Source organism: Ochotona princeps, chromosome 9 (assembly GCF_030435755.1).
Source record: "Ochotona princeps isolate mOchPri1 chromosome 9, mOchPri1.hap1, whole genome shotgun sequence".
In the NCBI taxonomy this organism is placed as follows: domain Eukaryota; kingdom Metazoa; phylum Chordata; class Mammalia; order Lagomorpha; family Ochotonidae; genus Ochotona; species Ochotona princeps.
This window is the reverse complement of record NC_080840.1, coordinates 58572625-58592919: the sequence shown is the minus strand read 5'-3', so window position 1 is coordinate 58592919 and position 20295 is coordinate 58572625. Positions and strand designations below refer to the sequence as shown.

Genomic DNA, 20295 nt, shown 5'->3' with positions numbered 1-20295 from the left:
AGTTTTCTACTTTCAAATTCTAATATTACTCTTTGCTCATTCATGTTGAGTAGACCATTGCTTTTTTTTGGCCTTTAAAAAATTTTTGTCTATTAATACTTAAAGTACCAAAGGAGTATTATATTTAAGAGTTGAACAGGATTGTCTTATGGTTGCATGACAATTTATTTTTTCTCTGGTTAGAAAATTGGGTGCAGTTTAGTTGGGTTCCTGTGGGTCAAGTTTGCTTAAAAGGTTGCAGTCACATCAGAAAGCTTGCTCGGTAAAAGTTGTGCCTTTGGCCTCATTCACATGGCTCTTGGCAGAGTTCTGCTCCTTGGAGCCATTAGACTGATGGCCTCAATTTTTACTGGCTGTTGTCCAGAGGCTTCACTCCATTCTTTGCCATATGGGTCCCTCCAAAGGGAGGCTCACAATATGACATATGATTTTCCTCTGAGCAAATAAAAGAAGGTGCTACTCAAAACTTTCTAGTCTGATCTTGGTAGGGGGTCTCAGTATTTCTTCTCTATTTTGTGTGTGAAAGACTGCCCATAAGAACTTAATTTCATTTTGAATGATAAACAAAAAGAAAAAATTGAGGCCCGGTGTGGTAGCCTAGCAGCTGAAGTCCTCGCTTTGAATGTGCCAGAATCCTATATGGGCACTGGTTTATGTCCTGGCGGCCCTGCTTCCCATCCAGCTCCCTGCTTGTGGCCTGGGAAAGCAGTCGAGGACGGCCCAAAGCCTTGGGACCCTGCACCCGTGTGGGAGACCTGGAAGAGAATCCAGGCTCCTGGCTTCGGATTGGCTCAGCTGTAGCCGTTTGCAGCCGCTTGGGGAGTGAATCATCGTATGAAAGACCTTCCTCTCAGTCTTTCCTCCACTCTGTATATCTTCCAATAAATAAATAAGTAAATAAATAAATAAATAAATGAATCTTTTTTAAAAAAGAAAAACAATTCAACGATTCTTAATTTGGCTAAAGATCCTGAAGAGATTGGATTAACATTTGGATTTACTGTTACTTGGGCCTGGTATGGTTTTCCTTAGGAGAAGTGAAAATAACTAGGAAAGAAACAAAATATTATTACAGGAGCTGAGGACAGCATTGTAAGAAACATATAGACACATTCAATATCATTTTGAATGGATTCTGGCTAGTCATATTGAGAAAATGGTGTGTGTGCATGTTTCTGTATGTGTATATTTAAAGATTCCTTGCCTCTGAGGAGAAATTCAATACTTGACAGTTTTTTGCACAAACGATGGAGCTTAGTCTATTGCCTGTGTATTAAGACTGTGTTGTTGCTCTGTAGATCAACATCTGTTTAATTTATATTGATTATAAGATCTTCATATTTGTTTACAAATTTGGGTTTGCTGGCCCCTTGTTTGGCATCTTTCTAAATTAAGGAAGAAGCGACTTAACCTGTGACAGTCAATAAACACAAACAAGGGGATAGCATCAGCCCAGAAAGAAGTAAGCCCAAAAATACAAGACAGGATTATGACTTCTTTTAAAAATATTATTATTATTTTAAAAAATTCTATTTTTTAAAAATAAAGTTTTTATTTTTGATGATGATTAAGTGGTTTTGCAGTCTAGCTTGACAGGTCCTGCTACCATTCCAAGAGCTTACCAGCTCATGCTTCAGCAAGCCCAACCAGCCTGCTTTGGCCCGTGCATGCCCTAGTGGGTATAGTCACTTAGCCCAGGCTGTCTGTCCCTCTAATCCAGCTTACATACAGGCCAGTAGGTGTTATAGCCCTGTCTAGCCTGATATGCCCCCAGTCCCACTTACTACGCACACCAGTGGGAGCAGTGACCTAGCAGGGGAGCTCCTGCTGGCCTCCTACTGGTCTGGCCCCCTGACCTGGGTCTTACATGTGCTGGTGGGTGCCGTGGCCCTGTGTGGCATGGCCCATCTTTTTTTTTTTTTTTTTAAAGATTTATTTATTTTATTACCATGTCAGATACACATAGAGGAGAGTCAGAGAGGAAGATCTTCCATCTGATGATTCACTCCCCAAGTGAGCCACAACGGGCCGGTGCGTGCCGATCCGAAGCCAGGAACCAGGAACCTCTTCCAGGTCTCCCACATGGGTGCAGAGTCCCAATGCATTGGGCCGTCCTCGACTGCTTTCCCAGGCCACAAGCAGGGAGCTGGATGGGAAGTGGAGCTGCCAGGATTAGAACCGGCGCCCATATGGGATCCCGGGGCATTCAAGGCGAGGACTTTAGCTGCTAGGCCATGCCGCCGGGCCCCCCCTTTTTTTTCCTAAGATTTATTTATCTTTATTGGAAAGTCAGATATACAGAGAGGAAGAGAGACAGAGAGGAAGATCTTCCCTGTGATGATTAACTCCCCAAGTGGAGCTGAGCTGATGTGAAGCCAGGAGCCAGGAGCTAGGAGTGTTATGAACTGGCCCAGGCTGCTCCACCCCTAACGTGACCCACACACACATGTACTGTAAACTGGCCTACTCTGGGCTTCTCCCAGTCTTGGTTCTTACACTCACTTGCAGGGACTGCATCCTGAGAGAGAAGTTTCCCAAGCTTCTCTGTCAGGTCTCCTCCCAGTGCTAGATCTTGTGCACACTAGTGGGTGCTTGCCCCACCCTAACTTGCCCCACATACTGTCCTGGCTGGGACAGTGGCCTTGCCTGATCGCCCAACACCTATTCTGGCTCTTACTATTGGGTGGTACAGCTCAGGTACACCTGGTCCATCCCCATACACGTGGTCCAATGGTTGCTTAGACCTAGCCTAGCCTGTCCTATACCCTCACGAGCACCAGTGTGTGCTGGAGCCTAGACCAGCTGGGCATGCTCCGGGTCCACACTATGCCATAGTATACTGCAGTCGTATCCAGCCCCATTTGCCACCCGCATTCTCACCATTGTGCTCAGCAGTGGGGATCACAACCCTGCTGGTGTGTCCCTTTCAGCTCCCTGACCAGGCCAGCTCCCAGTCACAGATCTTGCATGTGCCAGTGGTTTTCCTTTAAGTGGCTTGGCATAGCCCATCCATCATCTTGGCCTTTGCCATCAGATACTGCAACCTAGCCTGTCCCAGCCTACCCCCATCCCTGGCTTTCATGTAAAACCATTAGGTGATAACCTAGCCCAGCATGGCCCACACTCCATTCTGGCTCCTGCTTAGTTTTGGTTCGGTTCACCCTACACCCTATTTTTGGGTGTGTGTGTGGGTGTTTCAACCTGGACCGACCTGGCCTGTTCGCAGCCCCAGTATGCATGAGTGTCTGGGGGTTCCATGGTCATGCCTAGCTCAGCCCATCACTACCTCCAGCTCTTGAGCAAACCAGCAGATATTTGCAGTTCCACAGGGATGAGCTTACATATCTCCCACAGAATCTGTACCCCAGACCTGGTTCTCTCACATAGTGGTTAGTCTCTGTCCCTCCCTCCCTCTTTTCCTTCTTTCTCTCTCTCTCTCTCTCTCTTATTGGAAAAGCAGATTTACAAAGAGAAGAACACACACAGACACTCAGTCTTCCATCTGCTCATTTACTCCTTAAGTGACCACAGTGGCTGTAGCTAAGCTGATCTGAAGGCGGGATCCATGCACTTCGTTCAGGTCTCTCACCTGGGTGCTGGAACCCCAGGCTTGAGCCATCCTAAGCTGCTGCTTTCCTAGGTGATAAGCAGGGTGCTAGATGGGAAGTGGAGCAGGTGGTACTTGGAACTAATACCCATATGGGCTGCCAGTACCTCAGGGAGAGGCTTGGCCTACTATACCAAGGCACTGGCCCTTAGAACTCTTTCTGTATCAACTAATAAATCCCTCTCATGACCTGGAAAACTTCCGTTCAATGCCAATGGTAATGTCCCCTGCATCTTCATCATTACTCCGAGATGCTGTTGGTGTCTTTGCATAGAAGTCAGTAATGTATGTGGTCTAGTCACGCAGTATGTGCATCAGGGCCAGATCATATACCCATAGGTTCTTGTCTGTGAGACTGGAGATCCTGATGTGTGTGAGGCCATCATGATATGAAAAGGCATACTGCTTAATGATGCAAAAAGCCACTGGTGGGCCTCCCCCTGACGGGGAATGCTGTGGCTTGACCTGGGGTTCTCCAGTGCTCTGGATCTTTGGGCTCCTTAGTCCTGACTCTCAACTGTGCAGGTGGTTGCAGTGGCTTGGTTTTAGGATGTTTCCCTCATCCCCCCTGTGCAGCATATCTTCAGCTTTGTCTATTGTGCCTGCCAGCGGTTACAGTAGGCCGGTGACATTTTTACTCTTTATGCTGCAATGCTGGTTCTGTGTTTCATGTTTTGTAAGATTAACTTATGTGGAAAGTGGGAACAAAGCCGTTTAAAACATGACTTGAACAAGGGGAGTGTACATTAAATGTTAAGCTGAAACTTGTGGATTTTTTTTTTAAGATTTATTATTATTGGAAAGCCAGATATACATAGAGGAGGAGAGACAGAGAGGAAGATCTTCCATCCGATGTTTCACTCCCCAAGTGAGCCGCAACGGGCTGGTGCGCGCCAATCCGAAGCCGGGAACCAGGAAACTCTTCCAGGTCTCCCACACGGGTGCAGTGTCCCAAAGGTTTGGGCCGTCCTCAACTGCTTTCCCAGGCCACAAGCAGGGAGCTGGATGGGAAGTGGAGCTGCCGGGATTAGAACCGGCGCCCATATGGGATCCCAGGGCGTTCGAGGCGAGGACTTTAGCCACTGGGCCACGCCGCCGGGCCCATGGATTTGTTTTTAAGTTTCATTTTTGCTGAAATTGTCTTAGAACTCCAGATCTAGAGGGAACTGGTTTGGTAACTTATGTAGATTTACTGTAGCCACTAGCCACATGTGCCAATTTAAGTTAACCTTAAAGAAAATTTGATGTTTTCTGTCTTAGTTGGCACCAAGTCATACTGCAAATGTTTAGCATCCACATTTTCTGGTGGTTACTGTGTTGAATGGTGCGAATAGAAGATGTGATCATCCTCATAGGAAGTTCTATGACATTCTGGATCCACTCTGTCTTATTTTGATTTTGATCAAGGCATGTGTTTAAAATGCCTATTGTTGAGATTACCGACTGACTTGAACTTTCTTTTTTCTTTTCCAGTTTTTGGAGTCGTGAAGGATATAGCAGTTTAGTCACTATTGTATTAACATGCTTCAAATAAATCAGGTGAGTTTGTGTTAAAGCATGTCTCTTGCTGTCATGGTACTTTGGCTATAAATTGTGTAACATTTTAATTCAGCGTTTCATAAGCATAACCTGATCCCTGCTATAGAGTAGCTACATACTGTGTCATCAGTGGAAATCTGTGCAGGGCAGATTAACAACTGCAGTGATAGTCCTAAAAGTTGATAACTGAGTTCTTTGTCTGTTTGATGCACATCCTCCCAAGACTTGGTATTTTCAGAAGGCTGATGATTGTGATACAGCTTCAGTAGGTGGCAGTGCTTCAGATTCAAAGCACTTGTAGTGACAGACTTTGCGAAGTACTTGTATCAGTGTGTTCCAAAAATATTGCTTTTCTAGGGCACTGCCAAATAAACTGTAGAGTATAATACCTCAGACTCGTTGAAAGATGTATTTTTCTTATGTCATGGTATTTCCCCAAGAACCTTATAGTTTAATTAGACCTTTTCTGAATAAGTAAGATGTTGTATCATGACTGTGATCTTAGAAAATACTTCATTTCTTTTGATGGCAAAGCAAGAAAGTAATTAGAATGGTTTTCTGTTAATTTGAGAAAGTAATCCTGCCCACCTGTTCCCTCTGCCCCTTTGACAATAGTTCTGCTCACCTTAACTGAGAGATCTCCAGTTTCTGTGCACCACTAGCTACCTCTGAACAGTGACTTCTAGCTTTATTGCTGGTATGCCCCTTTTTTTAATCTTTGGACTCATGTAGCCTCTTAACTTGGATGTCTCTGTGTATCTCACACTTAATGTGTACCTAAGGACTAACCTGAGCGCTTAAGTGACGCTGGACTTCCAGCTCCTAGCTGGGCAAGATTGTTCTGGCTGCAGAGGCTCTGTGCTGATCAGCTGTGCCTGAATCTCTCTTCTACCTTGTTCTTAACTTGACTCTGGGAACAGCACATGTACTTATAGCTCCTTGCCCTTTTATTTCATGATATCATGCCATTCACAGTTATGGTCACATATGTAGTTATGAGTACAGTGGTTCCTGTGTAACTGTGTGGATTCAACTAACCGTGAATTAGAAATATTTTGAAAAAGTGTCTGTACTGAGCATGCACAGACTTTTTTCTTGCTATGATTTTCTAAATAATGCAGAGTAACAACTGTTTTTCTGAGACTTACTTATTTATTTATTTGAAGGGTAGGGTGTGAGAGAGAGAAAGAGCTAGAGATATGAGTCATGAAATGTTAGGAGATCTTCCATCTCTTGGTTTGCTGCCTAGTGGCCATAACAGGTCTGGGTCAGGCCAGAGCCAGAAGGCATTCATTCCATGCTTGCCTCCCTGTGGGTGGCAAGGGCCCAAGTACTTGGTATGTCTCCTGCCGCCTTCCTGGGCGCGTTAGCAGGAAGCCGGATTGGAGGTGGAGCAACTGGGACTTCAGTCAGCATTCCCACATGGGATGCTGGTGTCCCAAGAGGCTGCTTAATGTGCTTTACCATAGAACCAGACTCTGTAACAAGTATTTACATAAAATTCACATTTTAGTAAGTGTTCTAAGTAATGTAGAGGTAATTCAAAGTATATGAAAGAATATTTGCAGGTTATATGCAAATACTGTGTAGTTTTATGAAAGACTTGAATGTCCATGGATTCTGGTACCATTAGGGGCCTTGGAACAATCCTAAATGGACACCACAGGGTGGTTGTGTGTAATGTCCATCTCCCTTGTTAGAAAATGTGCTGCATGAAGACACACAACTCTGCAGGGACACCATGAGGTAGAGTGTTTTTAAAGCCAGGAAATCTGCGTTTTTGGGATGGTAACCATAAAACTGTGCTTTGATACTATATGATGTTTGTGGTACCCAAATATCATTGACCTGAAATCTCTTTTAAGTAAGGTTATTCTCTGATTTTTTTCTCCATACTAGGAGACTTCCCTATGCATCAAAAATTGCCATCATAAGGGATATGACTAATATAGGCTTACAGGAATCTTTTTTTTTTTTTAAGATTTATTTATTTTATCACAAAGTCAGATGTACAGAGAGGAGGAGAGACAGAGAGGAAGATCTTCCATCTGATGATTCACTCCCCAAGTGAGCCACAACGGGACAGTGCGCACCAATCCGAAGCTGGGAACCCGGAACCTCTTCTGGGTCTCCCACACGGGTGCAGTGTCCCAATGCATTGGGCCGTCCTCAACTGCTTTCCCTGGCCACAAGCAGGGAGCTGGATGGGAAGTGGAGCTGCCGGGATTAGAACCGGCGCCCATATGGGATCCCGGGGCTTTCAAGGCGAGGACTTTAGCCGCTAGGCTATGCTGCCGGGCCCCGGCTTACAGGAATCTTAAACTGTCCTGTGCTTCATGTTTCCTGTGCCCTCATAGGTGTTCTCGGATCCCACTGGAAGCATCAGAGGTGCTTTATGAGACTTGGCTCTCAAACTGTAACAGGTGTAAAGTTGCCACAAAATGAGTTTATGTGGATACCTTCCATTAATTATTTGGGTACTAATAGAAATATTTGTTTCATATTCTATTGAAGAGAGATGGAGATTTTTTTTATTTGATACTAGCCAACTTCATACACACAAAAAACCTGTAGTTTATAGATAAATTCTTTTTTTTTTTTAAAGATTTATTCAGTTTATTACAAAGTCAGATATACAGAGAGGAGGAGAGACAGAGAGGAAGATCTTCTGTCCAATGTTTCACTCCCCAAGTGAGCCACAACGGGCCAGTGTGTGCCGATCTGAAGCTGGGAACCTGGAACCTCTTCCGGGTCTCCCACACGGGTGCAGTGTCCCAATGCATTGGGCCGTCCTCAACTGCCTTCCCAGGCCACAAGCAGGGAGCTTGATGGGAAGTGGAGCTGCCGGGATTAGAACCGGCGCCCATATGGGATCCCGGTGCGTTCAAGGCGAGGACTTTAGCCGCTAGGCCACGCCACCGGGCCCTATAGATAAATTCTAATGACAATTTGTTGGCTAGTTATTAGCAGGTCATTTGCACACAGTTCTTAGGCAATGTTCCACATGAGCCTATTCCCTTGGCTTTGCTAGAAATTGTATGCAGGTACAGAAATAAAGCTTGTATTTCTAGAATCATTTAAGGACCCCTTCTGGCTAGCTGCTTTTAAATTTAATCACCCATAATGTTCAAGTCAGAGGGGAAAAGTTAGCAGAATTTGAAATCCTAGAAGCTGTAGACTTTGTCACAGTTAAACTTGAGAGTGGTTTTTATCTTCTGTTGTCTTTTGACTGCTTTCTCATGACAGGGAGTGTTTTAAAGCTAGGTGAGAAAATCATGAGATTTTTTTTTTTCCTAAGTGATTTTGAACACTGTCTCTAGGATTAGTGCTGAATTTTAATTTGGGAATTCTTTTGTTTTCTGAAGATTCATGAATTACTGTACATTTTTCTGGTGTTAGCAGCTTTTTCCATATGTGTTCCTGAAATTAATTATAACTAGGCTATTGTGTTCTAAGTTGTTTGGTCTTTTGTTTGATACAACTTCTCTCTGATTATTTCAATGGGTTTTGGGACTATTTCAAGGTCTGTTATGATAATGGCTCTTTTCAGCCCTACTTAATGGAAAGATTAGGTTCAGATAAACAAAAAGAAAAAAAGATCGCAAAAATTCCACTATTCTTTTTGCAGAGATAATCAGTGCTAACATTTTGGGGTGTATACTTCTAGATTTTTTTTCTGTACAGGTTTGTTATTATGTGAATGTATGTTATTTTTGAAACTGGGTTTATATAATATATAATATTTCAAAATGAGCTAATAATAACTTTTAGTTTGGAAGTACTAAATATGATTTAACCAAGCCTTATTGTTGGACAGATCTTTATATTGCAGTTAGTACCACAGTGAATTTTATTACAAACTTACTTTTACAATCATTTTCTGATGCTTACAAGAAATAAAACTGATAAAGGGACATCTGGATTTTAAAAAATAGTTGATGTCTAAATGAAAAAATATGAAATTGCTTCTAATAGAAGTATGAGGGAATACTTGTTTCCCTGCTTCATTGACAAATTTTCAACCTTTGCAGTCTGTCTGACAAGAAGACTGCTATTTTTTGTTTGCATTTGTTACTTGTTTATTTTGTGATTTGCCTTTTTGTGAGTTATCTACATATGCCCACTCTCATCTTTTCCCTTTTACTTGTAAATGATATTATTTAGATCATATATCTTGAGAATTTTCAAAGGTACTATTTTAATCATTATTTTAAAAAATCTCTTAAAAAGATAATGTTTATGTTTACAAGTAGGGTTGTTGGATCTTATGATAGTTTAATTTTTGTTCTTTAAAGAGAATTTTAATAGGACCATCACTTTAGTGCCATTTTGGGTCCCAGTTGCTTCACTTCCAGTCCATCTTCTTGCTAATGTGCTTTGGAAAGCAGCAGGGGACAGCTATAGTGCTTGTGCCCTGGCACCTATGTGGGAGATCTGAAAGAAGTTCCTGGCTCCTGGTTTTGGAATGGTTCATCTCCAGATGTTGCACTCATTTGGGGAGTGAACCTCTGGATGAAAGAACTCTATTTGTCACTTTTTCTCTCTGTGTAAATGTGTCTTTAAATAAACCATAAAAAAGATTTATTTATCTGAAAGGTAGAGAGAAAGAGAAAGGACAAATAAGTCTTTCTTCTGTTAGTTCACTCCTCAAATGCCCTTAACATCTGGGGCTGTGAGCCGAAGTGGGGAACCAGAAACTGTCCTCTTTGGGACATTAGCAGGAAGCTGAATTGGCAGTCGAGGTGGACTTTGTCCCAGGCACTCTGTTAGTGGTGCACATATTCTGGGTAGTGGCTTGTCCTGCTTATGCCTCACCATGCCCATGCCCCATCACCAACTTTTTCAAAATTTAATTTTTAATATTGTTTTTGTAGTTGAGAGGGATGCACAATGAGGGTGGGGAGGGTTTAGATTATGGAGGAAGATAGGTGGGACAAATGGTTCAATTTTTTTTTCTCTTGTGTCTGCAGGAGGGGAAGGGAAAGGGATCACTCCTTGCTGTCAAACTACATCAGCACTTGGGGATAGGGAATTTTCCTTTGATAATGACTTATAGACCTCAGTGTGGGGAATAATGTTCCGAGGGTGTTACTTGCATGGTTTTGATAGTTCTGAGACATCATTGGCTTCATTGCACAAGAGTTGAGGAAATCATTCCAAGGTCAGTTGGCTGAAAAGTCTACCTTAATGCATCCCTAGACCCTGAAACGTGCTGCAAAGCTTGGCCAGGAGAGTGGTCCAACCTGTTGTGCTTTCCATCCTCTGATGAAGCAGTGTCCTCTGGTGGCCTAGATGAGCTGGCTGTCTTGTCACCTGTGTGTGTCCGGGCATGCTGTCCACTACACATGCATCAGCAACTGAGGAGGCCCAGTCCTGATACATGCATTCTAAGGTTGTACCGCATAGCTTGTGACTTTCCCTGTGGCCTGGATTTGAGTTCAGTAATCTAGTTGCAGGATACTCTAAGAAACCTCATGTGAGGTGATCTCTCAGACTTGACTGTTGTGTGCATCAGCTAGTGCAGGGTTGTCAGAATCAGTCTGCCACTTGCACCAGCAAACAACATACTGGTACATGCAGCTGCTTGGTCACTTCTGCCCCCAGTCCCATCTGTCAAGTAAATAGATGGGTGCTATGGCCTACCCCAGCCCAGCCTACCACAGGCTTGGTGTTCATACACATACCAGCAGGTCTGTGGCCTAGTTTGGTATACCCCTGATAATCTCTATTAGGCCTACCCCAACCTTGGTTTTTGTATGTGTTGGCATGTGCTGCAGCCTAACCTGGGCTTTTCTGCTTCCCAGCTGGCTCTTGTGTAGACTCATGGGTGCTGTGGCTTAACTCAACCCAACTCACCCCCAGACCTGGCCCACCTGTATGCCACTGGGTGCTATTGCCTTTGCCTGTGTGACTTATCTCCAGTCCTGGCTCTCGTGATCACCAGTGTGAGCTGCAGTCCAGCAGGGAGGGTACACAGTTTCCCTACGAGGCCTGTTCTCAGCCCTGAATCTTGTGCTTACAGGGTTACTCAGGCCAGCCTGACATGACTCACATCCAGTGCTGACACTTGCCAGTGAATGCAGCAGCCCAGTCCAACCTGGCCCACCTCCATACCGGCCCATTTCCAGTCTCAGCTTTTACCCTCACTAGTGGAAGCAGCAGCCAAACAAGGGAGTCCTGAAGTTCCTCTACCAGGTGCTGCCAGCCTTGGGTCTTGCGTGTGCCAGCCGGTGCTATAGTCTAGCTCAGCCTGGCCTGCCCCAGTTCCCAGCTCTTGCCAGCAGGTGCAGCAGCTTAGCCCAGCTGGCCCACCCCTAGCCCTCATGTGAACTGATGGGTGTTGTGAACCAGCCTGGCCTGGCCTGTACCCTATCCTGGCTTTTGCTCATGCTAGTGTGTACTGTGGATTGGTCTAGCCCAACCTGCCCCCAGACCCAGCTCGCACACATGCTGATGGGTGTCACAGCCCTGACTGGTCTGGCCTGGTTTGCCCCAGCCTTGGCTCTTATGCTCAGCAGTGGGAGTTGCAGCCTAGCAGGGGTGTTCCCAAGTTCTTCTACCAGGCACACTCCCAGTCTCAAATCCTTTGTGTGTTGGTGGGTGCTGCAACCCAGCCTGGCATGGCATGCCCCCAGTTCTGGTACTTACCAATTGGTTCTGTGGCTTGGCCTGACTGGCTCACACTTGTTTTGACTCTCACTGATGGGTGTTACAGCCTAGCCCAGTTTGGCCCAAGCCCAGACTCAGCTCTCATGTGAACTGACAGGTGCCATGGCTTAGCCCAACCTGTTTACATCCACATTGGCTCATACGAGTGCCAGCAGGTGTTAGGGTCTAGCCCACTCTGACCTGTTTGCAAACCTGGCATTGATGAGTGCTGCAGCCTTGCCCAGCCTGGTCTGCCTCCAGCTCCTCTCTGGCTCTCACACTCACCATTAGGATTTGCAGCCTAGTAGGGAAGTCCTGAATTCCCCTACCAGATCTGTTTCTAACCTGGCATCCTGCGCCTGCTAGCAAGTGTTTCAACCCAGTATGGCATGACCCACTGCCAGCCTCAGTCCTTGTTGGCAGGTATTGTGGCCTGGCCCAGCTCATCTGCCCCAGATCTGGCCCACACAAATACTGAGGAGCAATATAGCTGTGTCTGTCTTGGTCGGTCTGTTAGGTCTCGAACCCTGGCTCTTGTGCTCCTCAGAGGAAGCTGCTGCCTAGCAGGGGAGTTCCACAAGTTCTCTTCCCAGGCCTGCTCCTAGCCCTGGAATTCATGTATGCTGACCAGTGCCAAAGCCCACTTTGGCATGGTCTGCCCTCAGTCCTGCCCTTTGCCTGTGCCTGCCTGCAGGTGCTGCAGCCTGGCCCAGTCCAGCCCCCTCCCAGCCCTGGCTCCTACGAGTATCAGGTGAGTTCTGTGGTCCAGCTTTGCTCAGCCCATCACCACCTCCAGCTCTCTAAGAAACCGGTAGATGCTGCTGTCCCAGAGTTGAGCCTATAAGTCCCCTTCAGGATCTACCCCTAGATCTGGTTTTCTTCTTTCTTTCCTTTTCTTTTTAAATTATTGTTTTTCATGATATAGTTGCAAAGGCTCAGGGATTTACCCTCCCACTCTTGCATTTACCACCCCCCCACTGTTTTCCCCTATATTATTACAACAATATAATCCTTCAGCTACAGTCCAGATCTGGTTTTCTCGTGTTCTGGTGGTACTGTGGTCCAACCTGACATGGCCCACCCACTGTTTTGACACTCATGATGGTATTGTAGCCTAGTTCAGCCAGACATGCTCCCAAGCCCCAGCTTTTGTGTGTGCCAGCAGGTGGCAGGTGATGCTATTTAGCCTAGCCCAGGTCTCCCACATGGGCAAGTGGCTTGGCCTGACTCAGACATAGCCTCCAATTTCCCCCTTCTAAACCACTCCGTCTCAGCTCCCTCGCCTACCTGCAAGGGCAGTGGCCTGGTCTGTGGAAAATCCCAGGTGGTCCCGTCAAGCAAGCCTTCAACCATTCACTGTGTGCCCATACCTCTTGCCCTGGTCAATCTGCAGTCCCCTTGCCGGGGGACTGGGTTAGGGTGTCCCAGCCCAGTGTACCCCATATTCCTCACATACCTTAAAACACACACACACAAACCCAAAGCAGAATAGACAACTATGTTTGCACAGTGGTGTAGTTAACACGGATTTGGCACTAACCAAGCCCAGAATGCTTGTCAGCTATTGGCTGCTTTTCTCCCAGCAGTGTCACACTTGGCAGGTACTTACAGCTGGGGGCACATCATCAACCTTTTAAGCAAACAAAAAGATACCTTGGGATATTAATTATATAAAAAGGTAAATGCATGATAGCAGTAACTTTTTTTTAAAGATTTATTATTTTTTATTACAAAGTCAGATATACAGAGAGGAGGAGAGACAGAGAGGAAGATCTTCTGTCTGATGATTCACTCCCCAAGTAAGCTGCAACGGCCGGTGCTGTGCCGATCTGGAGCCAGGAGCCAGGAACCTCCTCCAGGTCTCCCACACGGGTGCAGGGTCCCAAGGCTTTGGGCTGTCCTTGACTGCTTTCCCAGGCCACAAGCAGGGAGCTGGATGGGAAGTGGAACTGCTGGGATTAGAACTGGCGCTCATATGGGATCCCGGTGCGTTCAAGGTGAGGACTTTAGCCGCTAGGCCACGCCACCGGGCCCAGCAGTAACTTTTAATGACAGAAATGGACAAATGAATTTTTACTATTAGATTTGTATGCTCCAGGCCAGTGTGATTGCTCAGTGTCTAAATCCTCACCTTGAAGCCTGGGTTTCCATATGGGTGCTGATTTGTGCCCTGGCTGCTCCACTTTCCATCCAGCTCCCTGCTTGTTGCCTGGAAAAGTAATAGAGGATGAATCAAAGGCTTGGGACACTGTGCCCGCATGGGAGACCCAGAGGAGGCTCCTGGCTCCTGACTTTGGTTCAACTCAGCTCCAGCCATTACGTCTACTTGGAGAGTAGGCCAATGGATGGAAGATCTTTCTCTCTGCATTTCCTTTTCTCTCTGTAAGTTTGTCTTTCCAATTAAAAAAAAATATTAAAACAAAAAAATATCCAAATGTTAGTGAAGCGATTTAGTAATGCTACTGGTGGAGTTTGGGACGGGGGTTAAATTGCCACTTTGGTTACCTGCATCGCTTATTAAATTACAGTTCAAGTCTTGGCTTCTCTACTTTCAGTCCAACTTCTTGCTGATATGCTTGGGAAGGCAACAGATGATGGCCTAAGCACTTGGGATCCTACTACCAATGTTGAAGACCAACATGGGGTCCAGGCTCTGGGTTCAGCCTGGAGCAGTTCAGGGTGAAAAATCTTCATCTTTCTCCTTTCAAGTAAATCTTTAAAACTACACCTTACTGGGCCTGATGTGGTAGCCGGGTGGCTAAAGTTCTCACCTTGTGTGCTCTAGGATCCCATGTTGGCACCTGTTTGTATCCTGGCTGCTCCACTTCCTGTTTAGCTCCTTGCTTGTGGCCTGGGAAAGCAGCAGAGGACAGCCCAAAGCCTTGGAACCCTGCACCCGCATAGCAGACCTGGAAGAGGTTCCTGGCTCCTGGCTTTAGATTGACTTGGCTCTGGCTGCTGTGGCCACTTGGAGTGTGAACCAGCAAATGGAGGATCCTCCTCTCTGTCTCTCCTCCTCTCTGTATATCTGACTTTCCAATTAAAGTAAATAAATCTTTTTTTAAATACACCTTAGTTGCAGCCACTGAGATAGTGAAGCAGAGTTATATGTAAGAAGCCAAACAACAACAACAACAAAACCCCAAAAACTGGAGAAAGCATGGTATTGTACAACATAATTGTCCAGCAGAAGAGAATGTGGAAAGAAGAAAGATCAAAAGGATCAAATGCCTGAAACTCTGTTCAGGTGTCCTTTGTGGGCATTGGAGTGTAAGGATTTCAGCTGTCTCCTTCTGCTTTCCTAAGAACATTAGCAGAGAGATGGATTGGAAGTGGAACAACTGGTACATGAATTGCTTTTCCATATGGGATGCTGGTGTTGCAGTTAGAAGCTTAACCCACCACACCACAGTGCTGACACTGCAGATGGTTTTCAGAGTAAAATCATCTTGCAGGAAATAGGGGTGGGTATTTGGAAAGTTTGAAATGATGGACATCTGGAGCTGCCTCTTTTATCTCTTATTTTTCTGAAATTTATTTTCTGTATTTGAGGGATAGGAACACAGAAAAGACAAAACTCTTGTCCTCTGGTTCACTCTCCAAATGTCCATCATGGCTGAGTCTGGGCTAGGACTGGACCTGCGAGCTGGGAATTCAATCCGGATCTCCTGTGTAGGTGGCAGAGACCCAACTCTGTGAGTCATTACCTGCAGCTTTTCAAGGGTGTATGATGGTAGGAAGCTGGAATCAGAAGCTGAGACAGAACTCAAACCCAGGGAATCTAATATGGGTTGAGTTGTCCCAGTGGGCATCTTAACTGCTAGGTCAAATACCCAGCCTGTTTCTGTCTTTTAAGTGGTGCAGTACAAAAGAGCTGCCACCCAGAAAATCTGAACATGGGAAAACCTGGCATTACAGCTTTGCAGAGACAACAGTTGCAGACTGTAGTAAAAGGGGATGACATCTCATTTTATGATACTAGTCTGAGGTAATAGGAAAATCTGATGGAAACACGAAATCTAATATTTAGGCTAATGAGTGATGCTTCTTCCTTTTTAAAAAATTACTTTTTTTTATTTATAAGATATTCAGGGAGAGAGGTCTTTCTGCACAGCACCAGATGTTTACCCTGGTGACTTGGGTTGCTTGTTTTAGCTTTTGTACTGTAAGCAGGTGGCTCTTTCTTTGACTTATTTAGTAACACATTTCGAAACTTTTTTTTTTTTTGCTTTTTGTTTGTTACTTCGATGTCTAAAATTGCCCTCAAGTACATCACTGAAGTACTCTATACTATTTCTAGGCATGAGGTGACTCTGTTGTGCCTTATAGCAAAAATACATGAAGAAGATAAGCTGTGTTTTGTCAGAAACTTCAGCACTGTTACTTTTCAGTTCACTGTTAATATATAACAAATAATGGGTGTTGTCAGAGAAATATGCATAAAATAAAGGTTACATGTTGATTAGTTGACAGAAATCTGGGCAGAGACTTTAAAGACCTTAAAGACTTAAAGCTCTTTATTTCTTCTGGGAGCAACTACTCAGTTTTCACTAATTCACTATTCATGGTTACATCATAGAACCTAGCTATTGTTAACCTATCATTTCTTAATGACAGTTGACTGTATGATGAGTTTAAGAAGTTGAAAAGGCAGCAGTTCAACTATGCATAGAGAAGCAGCTGTAGCCCCGAGTGGAGGAGGCAGGAGCAGAAACGTGAGAAGTAGCTGTGAGGCCCCGTCCCGAGATTACCACCGTGGAGGCAGTAATGTGCACAGTCTGGTTCTGTAGCCGCAGGTGGATGACGCACAGCAGAGGTCTAGTGCCACCAGGGGAAAGTAGAAAAGAGAGGAGGGCTGGGAGAAAGTTAAGGCTGAGGTAGCCTCCTTGAACCATAGGATCCAGTGTTTGAAGAGTTGGCTGTGCTCCTGAGTGCCTGGCCACTGCCCTGCAGATGTTGGAAGAAGCAGAGAGTGTTGTGGATGAGAGGGAGAGAGAAGTATGAAGGTTATACAAAACGGGGCCTTACGAAATGAAGGGAAGACGGAGCTCCAGGTGAAGAAGCTAAGCACACTGCAGAAGAGGCGGATAGGAGGTATGAGCAGGTGGCTTGCAATTTGGTGATTTTCCAAGGAGACTTGGGACCCACAGAGGAATGAGCTGAGAGAGCAGAGTCCTGTTGCTGAGAGATGGTTAAGCAGATCAGAATGATGGACCAGAGGCTGAAGTGGCTGAGTACTGCTTCAGTACTTTCAGAAAGAAGGTATGAGGCTGATGCTGTGGCATAGGAGGCTAAGCATCTGCCTGTGGCACCAGTACCCCATATGGGTGCTGGTTTAGGTCCTGGCTGTTCCTTTCTGTACAGTAGGAAAAGAGGGATGGGCTTGCTTGGTGGGAGCCAGAACCCAGGGAGAAATTCCAGTATGGGGAACCTCATTGCTCTATTCAGACTCATTGCTCTGGCCAGACCAGAAAGGTGATTCCAGGAGGAGCTGGCCAAAAACAAAAGCCCCATGCTGTTCAGGTTGGCAGCTGTAGGATATTTTTGTGCAACTTTTCCAGTTTTTTTCCCAACAGAAATGATCAAATTAAGATGACAAGATCTATGATAAGAACAATCTTTTGCCTCCTCTCTTCTCAGTAGCTTGCAGAATGGATCATGTACCACTTAGGTTGAGGTGACCATGTTGTTGCTTTCCTGCCTCGAAAGAAAGAAAATTATGTTTGCCCTAGATTTAGCCATAGAAAACTCGTCTCACTACCCTCTATGGGTCTGAAGCTGTTGCTTCTAAAAGTGCCATCTTAGTGTACTTTGTATCAGTGCTGGAGAAATCTTGACTAGTTTATGTATAGAACTTTCACAATTTTGTATTATTTTTGAATTTTGATTCTCTGGGCTTGGAGACCCTAGCCATCCAGGGTAACAGTCTGGCCTGGTGGTTTTCATGTAAGATAGAAACTTCAGTTTTTTCCTAATGGATATACAATTGTCTAGAACAATTCAGTGCCTGGGTAGTTCATTGGTGATTTTGGGTAGCCTTAGATTAAGGTCCAACCTGAAGTTACGTGTTCGGTTTTATTATTGATATGGGAAGATAGTCACATTTTCCTAGAAGGCAAGGGAATCCCTTTTGTCTTCTTTTTCTTTTGCTTGGAGGGTTAGAGTTAGAGAATAAATGGGGAAAGTTGACTTAGAAAAGAAGACATAGGCTAAGCGAATTTCTGGGACCATTTCTGGATGTAGTTTGTTTTGTCACTTTACTAGCAGTAGCTATGGCTGGAGCTTAGCTATTGTAAAAATATTTTAAATATTAAAAAAATAGAGTCTGGTTTATGGACTTACTTGCACATCTTTGCTTAGATTTTCTGTTGACTTTGCTGTCCTAATGTAATCATTAAAAACTTGCTTTTCCTTAAAATGCATCTATAGCTGTTTTGTACCATTTTCTTAAAATGCTTCTAACAGCCTTTTTACACCATTTAACCACGTTGTAACTTGTATGTTTGTCTGTTATGTGTATCTGCTTCTTTTATCAGACTGTGGGTTCTTTTGGAATTAGATTTTGCCTGTTCACTGAAAACTTTGAGCTACAGCATTTTGGTGTAATTTGATGATTTAGGTTCTAAGCATATTTTATAGGTACAAAAATAGAAAATATTAAAAATAGAATATGGCTGTGTTTTTTCTTGATACGCAGATACTGTTATTGTTATTGAGTATTTTAATCAGTGTTTCTTGTCCAAGTCATAAGGTGTTGTAGGTAGACATGTTTTGTATCAGTGGAAGCAGAATATTTCCCAATTGGCATGTGAGAAATATTAAATGTAATTTCTTATCACACAGAATTTTTCATTGGAAATAAGCAGGAAGTTATAATAAGTCAGTGAAAAACATATTTAAGAATAATGTGCTTTTATAAGAATACTGAGCACACTTATATGAATAAAATCAACTTATCCTAACAGAGTTTTTAAGGTAAAGTTACCAAAAAAGTCTCATGAAGCTCTGTCCCTATTAATATGTGATGATAGTATGCTTCACAATTGTTTATAGTGATAATAGTAATAAATTTCTGCTTTTAATTAGCAATGTATTTGTATCATTCAATCCATACAGATATGTAAAGAAAAGAAAGCAAATATAACTTTTACTTGCTTAGGAAAGTGAGATTTTTGAACATTAACATAAACATTAAGAGAGAAGGTAGCCAAATAGGATCTTGACCCACATGTGGCAGTTATTTTCCTCAAATGACAAAGCCTAACATTGTAAAATCTATTTTTATGTAAATTTGTTTATTTGAAAGTCAGTGATGGAGAGAGAGGAAGAGATCAATCTTCGCCTGCTGGTTCACTCTCCAGATGGCTACAACAAACAGCCAGGACCAGGCCAGGCTGATGGCAGCAGCTAGGAGTGTCATCTGGATTTCCGATGTATTTAGTAGGGACCCAGACACTCAGGCTGTCCTCTGCTGCTTTTCCCAGGCCATTAGCAGGGAGCTGGATTGTAAGTGGAGCGGCTGGAGCAGGACTGGCACCTGTACAGGATGCTGATGTTGAAGAATGTAGCTTAACATGATATGCTGCAGCACCAACCCTTATTATTGTTAATTTTATTTACTTTTATATAGGTTTCTACTTTTACAACAACTAAATGGAAATAAAACCTATTTCAGAATTCCTTCAAGTATGATCTTAGGTCTTTTGAAAATATCGTTCATATGTAACGGCATAGGTGGTGCTCACTTTTTGCACTGTTAACTTTTCTAAGAAGTTACATATAAATTAAGTTCATATGTTTCAGTTTTTAATACATGAAATTGTATCATTTTATGGATATTTTATCCAATTTTAGTATAATTTAAAAGTTATTGGATTGGTGTATCATTGAGTCCTGTATCAAGTGGTTAATACTAATATTCCTGATTAACTAGAAGAATGGATATTTATATATAGTCAGTCATTTTGTAAAATAAGCATTATGACTGTTTTCTGATTTATCAGCTTTATTAAAGTGGGTCTTGTATGCCTGTAAGTTTCCTTTGGGTCTTCCTTGTGGGTTTAGGGGTCCAAGGGCTTGAGTTGTGCTCCACTGCTTTCTCAAGTCATAAGCAGGGAGCCGGATCAGAAGTGGAACAGTAAGAACATAAACTGTCACCCATATGGGATGCTGGTGCTTGCAGGTGGAGGATTAGCCAATTGAGCCACCACACTGGTCTCAAGTTGAATCTTTATCCTCATTTCGTATACACATTAGTGAATTTAGTTAAGAAAATACTTTTAAATTATTAGGACCTAGAGTTTATGTAAGACTTATTAAATAAGACATGAAGAGCACATACCATAAAAGAAAACATAATGGAACTTCATAGAATATAGTTTTTAAAAAGGACAGAAGCAGTTCACAGGACAAACCCAAGTGATTTTTAATATCAGGGAAAATGATGACCTTCAATTGTAATTTGGAAATGCAAATTAGAATTGGAGAAGGATATTCCCCAA

At 43.8% G+C, this 20295-nt stretch overlaps 1 protein-coding gene across 11 annotated transcripts in view; it reads left to right on the top strand.

The window, feature by feature from the left end:
• Window positions 1-20295, top strand: part of STAU2 (staufen double-stranded RNA binding protein 2) — a 294210-nt gene that overhangs the window by 6505 nt on the left and 267410 nt on the right. For all 11 annotated transcript variants that reach the window (XM_058668740.1, XM_058668739.1, XM_058668734.1 and 8 more), the window contains exon 2: window positions 5081-5146. In XM_058668740.1, coding sequence (XP_058524723.1) covers window positions 5129-5146 — 18 coding nt within the window. In that variant the 5' untranslated portion in view covers window positions 5081-5128. The remainder of the gene's footprint in view (window positions 1-5080; window positions 5147-20295) is intronic.